Below are 8,632 nucleotides of genomic sequence, written 5' to 3'. Positions count from 1 at the left end.
CTTTGCAGGTATCAATTTACATGTGTATTTTCATTGCTAGATTTGGCATGCATGGTATTGCATGTGGTTCTTTTTCTATTATGGCATGGGTTTTGCCAAGTGTGACAGTGTTTTCAACCTATCCCTGCCATTTCTGGATAGCCATGGTGTGATGAGGTTCTCATGTTTTGGTTGAGATGGATTACCAGATGGATTTAAAGTTGAGTGAGGTGTATTTCCAAATGATAGAGCACATGACCTACTGGTTCCTGAACTAGACAATGAATCACAATAAAGACCCTAACCTAGTAACGCCTGAGCTAGATTGTGGGTTGCGGTAAATCCAGTATTTTGTTGCCTCGGTGGGCCTAAGAATACTTGTCGGTGAATGGTAGGATATACGGTAAATCCAAGAGGTGGATTTCTCTCCATTGGGCTTAGTAATATCGGGTTGGGATATGCGGCAAATCCTAGAGAGTGAGTCTCGGTTTAGAGTGTAGTGATATGTTGTGGATTGCGAGAAAGCCTAAGAGACTAGGAGATAGGAAAACTCCTCATGTTTTAGGTGGATAAATATGGTGGCATCCCATTAAGAAACTAGCTCACAAAAAGATAGAAAAGATAGATCAACGAATTCAAAATCAGCCTCTTCGAGGGGAAAACCTCCTTTACATTACACAAATGAACAATTCTTGGATGATTCAAATGACATGATCTCCTTTCTATATATAGGAGTCTAAGGGGTAACAATATAGTAAAATTCGACATAACAATAATAATGTAAGGGCACAACAATAACCATAGTGGGCTTCTATGGGGCATTATAATAACAATATGGGGACAACATGGGCACAACAATAACAATAAGGGGCTACAATGACAATAATAGTAAGGGAATACACTAGTATTACAGGGACCTCACATGCCCCTCTCCTTCAAAAAAGTGTTTTCCTCAATGTTTGAGTAGTTATAGATGCTTCTATATAAATTTCTCATCCTCCCATGTCAAATCTTCAGTGGGTAAACTCTTCCACTTGATGAGATACTCTAAAATTGATCAATTTCGTAGTTGTCAAGTTCTTGTTTCTGTTACTTTTTGTGAGAGTGAAATTTGTTTCCCTTGGTCTCGTAATTTTGATATATAATGTTGCATTTCTTCCTCTTCTTCATGAGTCTTTGTAGAGCTTTCAGGTTGCTTACTAGGTGTTTCCATTTTCTTTCTTATTTGGCTTTGTAGGAGCTCGATATTGAATCTGTTGTATCTCTGTAATTTTCGATCTTCAAGGTCTGAAATTTCATCCTGTGGTAGCCCTCTCAATCCTCGTTCCAATCCTACAAGTCTGATCAACATTGGATTATCCAAGAAAGCGTTATTCCAAATCTCCCATGATGACCTGATTATAGACTCTTTCAGTAGAGAAAACTTGTACGAAGTGCCACATGTCACTAATTCGACCTTCAGACCTGAAACCAATACACAACAAACTAAATTCGGTCCTCTTTCTACAATATTTTACGAAATTTAAATCTGATGCTCAGAGAGAACGTTATGATTATTTTCCCAGGTCCCCTGTTTGAGATATAATTTGGGAGCCTACAAAAACCCTAAATTCCTTGGCTCGTATCTCTGAAAATATAGTGATACAAGATATGCAATTTATATCTGAGGTTCAACAAGATTTTGGCTCAAATGGGTTTTAATTTTACCTTCTGAAAAATCGTAGAAACAAAGTTATAGCGAAAATTCCACGATGACCTGTTTGAAGTAGTGAAACTGTAGAATCCAAAGCTCTGATTCCAAATGTTAAGAAACCAGCTCACACAAATATAGAAAATATAGATAAATGACTTAAAAACTAGACTCTTCGAGGGGGAAACCTCCTTTACATTACACAAATAAACAATTCTGGGATGATTCAAATGATAAGACCTCCTTTTTAGATATAGGAGTCTAAGGGGTCACAATATAGTCAAAGTTGACATAACAATAATAAAGTAAGGGCACAACAATAACAATAGTGGGCTTCTATGGGGAAAAATAATAACAATATGGGGACAACATGGACACAAAAATAACAATAAGGGGCTACAATGACAATAATAATAAGGGAATACACTAGTATTATAGGGACCTCACACATCCATGCTTGTTTGGCCTAGTGATCAGGTGGAGATCATGGTAAATCTAGTTATTACATGTCCATTGTGAGGTGGTTTAGCCTCGAGATGCCCTAGTTGGTTCTTTTTGTTTGAGTCCCACATTCATGCTTGGAATATGGCACAGGGGCGAATGGATGAAGAGAGATTTGGCTCATCCATTCTATGGTTTGGTGGAACGTGGTAGTCCCATCCCGGGTTTCGATTTTGCATCATCAATATGAGGTCATTTCTGCTTATATTTCTATGAGTATTATACTGGTTTATATGTGGATCATATGGTTGTGATTTCCTTGGTATTTCTGTTGCTATTATGTTGGTTATGTATATGTTTTATGACAATGGCTATGTATGGCTTTCATCATGTTTTTACTTGTAAATGAATGAAAAATGTATCTATGACCTAATAGATGGTAATACAACAAACGATATAAGGGAACAATGATTCATACATATTCTCAGATAAGCATGAGATCCCTATGCTTAAATATGTTGTTTACACCTATAGATTAGATATTCATGATATGTTTGACGAAATGCCTGTCATGGCTAGTAGGGGTCCGGTTAAGGGCTTGTTCAAGTATTTACATTTACATCATTGTTTCCCTGTTATCTTTCTGTTCTGAAGGTGTCATTCAATTCTGAGTAGTGATCTAGGCGCTAGGCCTAAAAAAGTGGCTCAAATCCTGGGGACGCTAGCACAACACCAGGAAAAATAGTCCCTGGATGTTTGCATGCCTTGGCATGAAAGCGTCTATAGCCTCCTGGATGCTATTAGGTCCATATCATGGGAGTGTCTGGGGGTCAAGTGGTCTAAAACCTTAGTGAGATCCAAGGTTTGGCTGCCTGAGTGGTTTGGATGGTTCTTGGGAGTCCTGTAGCTGATGTGGAAGATATGTTGTTTGTGTTTCCGTTGATTCCACTTCCTTAACATCACATAGGAGGTTGAATCAAATCATAGTACCCTCTCATCACATGTTCACCCCGATTGGTCGGTTACTTGGGTAGATGTGGTAGGAGGGTGTTACAGAGTGGTGTAAGAGCATGGTTCACGCCTTAGACTAGATGAGCGGTGTGTTGGTCATGCATTCATGTCGTTTGCACATGTGTTAATCATTCTTATGATATATGTGCTTGTTGCATATGCATGGTGTCAGCCATGGTTATAGTGATGTCACCATGTGAAAGAGGATATTGTTGTTATGAATTATGTCGTCATGAGTGTATGATTTGTTACATGTTGTTTATGCTTGCATATTTTCAGTATGCATTGATATGGTTGTTGTTGTTATGCAAAAGGTCATGGTATGTGTAGTTGATATGGTCATGCACTGATGACTAGACTCTAGCTAGACTAATGGTTACATGGTTATATGCTTATGTATTATATGTCCATATGTTTTTATGACTATGTTATACATGTTGTACATTGATTGGCCATTTTTGCAGATGGGATATCCTTCCTGAATTATGCTAAGGTACGATGGTTTGTGGTGATTTGGTTTAGCTGACATAGTATCCCTTACAGGAAAGAGATCAAAATGACTAGAAAGATGGTAGACTAGAAAGACACTCCCTATGATTCAGATGAGTAGCGTGTTGTTGGGGACTCTTCTGATTTGGAAGACACATTGAGACGATTGAAGGAAGAAATAAGGAGTTATAAGGAAGACAATGACAAAATCATACAAGCACAAGAGAAACAAGCAGAGGTTAATGATATACTTCTTCAAAGTTTTTCAGAATTGCAGTGACAAGGGCCACTTTAGATCATCCATGGACAAGAGGACAAAACTAATGGGGCATATGGAAGTAGCTCTCATGGTGATTACAGGTCAGATAGAGATGACATGGTTAGAGATGGAAGATTTGTTGGATACTCCAGATAGGAGAGGTGATTGATACAAGTATCATTCTAGTTCTAGTTCTGATAGGCATCATGATCGTCATCGTTATCATCCTTACATGAGGAGTGATAGGGGATAATGAGTTTAAGAAAGCAAAGCCACCTACTTTTGATGGAGATGTGAAGAAACCAAAAGATGCAGAGGATTGGATAGTTGGGATGGAGAAATTATTTGAGTTGCATGAATACATAGATAATATGAAGGCCAAAATAGATATCTTAAGCTTGAGGGGTAAAGCAGATATCTGGTGGGAAGATGTGAAGCAGGTTAGTGACATCAAAACAAATGACTTTAGGAAGAAGTACTTGTCAGAAAGGTACTACAACAGTAAGGCGAAAGAATTATATGAGTTCCAGATGCTTTTTAGGAAGAAGTACTTGTCAGAAAGGTACTACAACAGTAAGGCGAAAGAATTATATGAGCTAAATATGGGATCAATGATAGATGAAGAGTACATGACTAAGTTCCTAAAGTTATTGAGGTATGTACTATATCTTAAAGATGAGAAGGTTAAATTTCAACGATTTCTCAGTGGATTTCTATAGAGTCTCCAAAATGTATTCAAAATATCATCCACTTTCACCTTTATTGCCACCATTTCACTCACATGTCGCAACTCCATGACCATATAACCTTTCACTAGCCTCCATTTTCATGATTACATGGGGTTACCTTTGTGTTTTCCAAAATCTAATGATTTCTAGTATTATAAGTGAATTAAATGGTTAAAATTTAGAAAAATGACATATACTTGCCAACACTTAAAAGTGGCTTGAGTTTCATGACATGTGTAGGTCATTTGGAAGCTTTAAAAGGCACCCTTATGTGGCCTCCAATGCGCAAATTTGAATTATCTTCAAGATATGGAAGAAGATTTGGATAAAGGTCAAAGAGGATATGTGTCTCATCATTATCTATTTAAGTTGTAACTCTATGAGATTTTCTAGGGATCTGGGGAGAGAATAATGGACCTCCATTAATGAGGTAGCTTCTTATATTTTTGTATAAATAGGAGAGCCTTATCCTTTGAAAGGTATGTGTAAAGTTGGAGATACTCAGGTGGAAAGTTAAGATTAATTATGAATGGAAAATAGATTTAGCACCATGCTCATGAGTGATGTTCACGTTGATTAGTAATGCTTGCACTGGGAGCCCCTCAACTTTCCATCTCTCATGCTTTTGAATTGGCCACTTACAATGTGTGAGATTTACTATTTTTCATAGATGAAGATTTATTTCTTTCATATCTTTTCTTGTGTGAGAGGTTAAGAGTGATTATTTTTATTTTCTTTCTACCTAGAAGTTAAGAGCATCTATTTTTATTTGCTTTCATATCTTTTCCTGTGTGAGTGGTTAAGAATGATTTTTTTTGCTTTCATTTCTGAAAGAGTGGTGTGCTTTTCAATTCCTGCAATATTGAAAGGTTAAGATTTCAATTCCACTTGTTGTACTATAATTGTACTATAATTTCTTTTGAATTGAGTGCTGAAGTAGAATAGGTGAATTTGGTTTGTCATTATTTGGTTTCGTAGTTAGATTGATCTAAATTGAAAGTCAATTTCTAGCATATACAATGCACGCATGCTTCACAAGTTTTACGAAACCCTCAGGTTGACAGTTAAATGATAGGTGATTAATTTTCCTCAACATTTTGGCGCCGTTGTCGGGAAGTGTGCATAGGAACTCGAGAGTTCATATTTTTTTCAGTTTTTTTCTAGATGCATGATTAAAGGATGTAGATGCATAAATCGTTTAGCTGCATATAATTTAAAAATAATAATAATAATAATAAAATAAATAAAAATAAATAATAAAAAATCAATACTAACCATTTATGGACAAAGGATCTAGAATGCAAATCAAATATTCTTTGGAGCACAAAGAATACATTGAGGAATTGTATCAAAACGCGATTGCGCCACGACATTCATCCATTCCTCAAGAGATCTTTGTGACAAATCTAAAAGTTAGAATGATTTTTCATGTCCTTATGCACAATCAGGGAAATTTTGCAAATCTGGATATGAACGTTCTAGAAAGCTTAATCCATAAATGGCTCCATTGGAAACATATATATATATATAGATATATGCTTTCAAGTAGGATAAAATAAGGAAATAAAATCAAGCTTGATTGCATTTTTTAAGTTTTTAGACTTTAAAATCTTCTAGAATTTTATTTATTTTCTTGCATTTCCTCATTAACCTCACAAAAATATTTTCAATAAAAAAAAATCATGTTAGGTTTTCAATTAAAATAATAATAATAATTATTATGTTTTTTTAATAAGGAAAATGTAGATTTTTAAATAAAAATTATCAATTCTTTTTTCCAAAAGAGATTGACAATTTAGGTTCTCATGTGACCTGTAAAGAAAAAATATTTTGGCATTAGCTTGGAATTCAAATTCAAAGTTCATAATAATAATAATAATAATAATAACATCTTGCTTTGAATGCACATAGCTGCAAAAACGACTAGTTTCTTAATCCTAGCCTGATCTGACCCATCCACAAGACTTAGCAGTAGGATCGCTTGATGCATTGTGGGTGTGGTCGATTTCACAAGGATTTATAATCCAAAGGTGTACTTTAAAATCTTTAAATTTGGGACTGTGCATCTGAGGGTAATTCACAGGGAAGTTAGTAGCCGATATCTAGAGCTAATTAGAAAGAACTTTGATTTTAGGCCTAGCATGATCACAATCAGCCTTGATCTGAAGAGAAGAGGAGGCTTTTTGTTGTGTACTGCTACGATGACAGTGCATTTGGAGTGAACTTTGCTATCCAACAATTCCTGCAACTTGGAAAGGAATTGAAGCATCAAGACTGTTGGAAGCCAAAGGAAATCACACCTGTTTATTGAGAGCTCCATAACTTGTGGATATCTGCGTGGTGTGGCTATTGTTTTAAATATCCAATTGTACAAACTTAGATAAAAACAACCATCGTAACCTTTTTTTTAGCAATTTGTTGGCATCATTATCGATTTGTTGAGATCACGGGGGTGGAAATCACAAATTGATCCCTTTTGGCTAGAATTTCCTTGTCGGTCACAATAAATTTGATGATGAAAACTCCCTGGTTCGAGGCATGGAGGACTGTGAATTTTCAAGATCTCTGGATGATGAAGAAGGATCCACTACTCGAATACTTCAATGTTGATAGAGGCCAGAAAAGATTCTATGTAGTGGTTAGATAAATGTATGCTTCATTGCGATATTTAAACAAGAAGCCATCCATCGATCCATGATCCTTTCTTGTCCATTGCAACAACTTAAAAATGTCAGTTTTAAAACGCGATTTCTGTACAAATCAAAAAGAATTTAAAAGAAATAAAATGTGGGTTTTTCATAGAATAGGTCAGTTATAAAACCTAGGAATGATTTTAGCAAATTCGTAACTGATTGGGAGATATTAAGGGTTCTTTGGAGCCTTCCTTGGCAAATTGCGTGAGAAAAAACGGTTTTTAATGAATGCATAGAGAAAGTTGCGGCCCTGATCTATAGGAGGTAGATCCGCCATGGAGATACTTAGATGTTGGTGGCTTAACTCTTGATAAACATCATGGTTTTGTTGTCAAGTATAGCAAGGATCGAGATTGTTGAGTTACCTGTAGAAATCAAAGTAGATTTCCCTGATAAGAAGGTAATTATCATACATGCAGGTCACAGACTTATAAACTTTCTTGGAGAAAAGGCTTCACAGAAAGCTTTGGATTGGTTAGTTTCCAAAAATATTGAGGTGCACCTGAATGAACACATTGATTTGGAAAGCCTCTCGAAATCAAACAACACATATACCACATCAAGTGGAATGACTATCTCTGTAAATTGTCATTTCATGTGTGTGGGAAACCATGTTGCCTCCTCTTGGATTCAGGAATCCGTTTTCAAAGACTCTGTTGATAAGGATGGGCACCTGAAAGTTGATGATTGCCTGCGATTAAGAGGGAAAACCAACGTCTTTGTAGTCAGAGATATTGTGGATGTTAAGGAAATCAAGCAAGGCTTCCTTGCTGAGAGGCATACAATGGTGGTGGTTGGCAATATTAAGAAGTTAATGCTAAATTCTATGCCCAAATTGACTACATACAAGGTTGGCTCAATAATGGTAATGGTATCTCTAGGGAGACATGTTGCAGTTTCTCAACTGCCATTTGGAACAACAATCGGTTACATCCCAGGAAGGATAAAGTCCAAAGATTTGGAGAGCCACCAGCCCTATCAGATTTTATGCTAATCACTTCCACGTTAGTTTTAACCCGGGAGTGAAAATTTTCCACTATGACTTTGATAAAATGGTTTTCATGGCAATTTCGTTTTCTTTTGATTACATTGTTGCGTTGTATTTTTTTTTGTTATGTTGTATTTTTTTAATTTTTTTTAAGAATGTTATATGGTATATTTTTTTTAATGTGTTTTAATGTTTAATGTATAATGTTATGTCTTTTTGTTTTTTTATGTATGTTATGTTTTAGATTGTACATTTATGTTATAGAATTTTTTTTTAAATTTGCTTGTGTATATATTTTAGTTTGTGAATATATTTTTCTTGTTATGTTTTTCTTTTATGTATATCTATTTTTTA

At 35.6% G+C, this 8,632-nt stretch overlaps 1 protein-coding gene across 1 annotated transcript; it reads left to right on the top strand.

Annotated features, from left to right (window-relative positions):
• The first annotated feature begins 7,609 nt into the window (after nt 1–7,609).
• On the top strand, nt 7,610–8,284 carry LOC149216475 (uncharacterized). Its single transcript, XM_089389973.1, has one exon. It carries the CDS (start codon nt 7,610–7,612, stop codon nt 8,282–8,284), a length of 675 nt encoding a protein of 224 aa, XP_089246099.1.
• Nucleotides 8,285–8,632: the final 348 nt, after the last annotated feature.

Source organism: Pinus tabuliformis, chromosome 1_1, assembly GCF_031772625.1.
Source record: "Pinus tabuliformis cultivar Carrire ecotype Pingquan chromosome 1_1, CPIR1, whole genome shotgun sequence".
Taxonomy (NCBI): Eukaryota; Viridiplantae; Streptophyta; class Pinopsida; order Pinales; family Pinaceae; genus Pinus; species Pinus tabuliformis.
This window is presented reverse-complemented; position numbering and strand designations above follow the sequence as displayed.

Bases quoted from the DNA above. Each gene is read 5' to 3' on its own strand.
- LOC149216475 (XM_089389973.1), top strand. From the start codon at position 7,610: ATGGTTTTGTTGTCAAGTATAGCAAGGATCGAGATTGTTGAGTTACCT.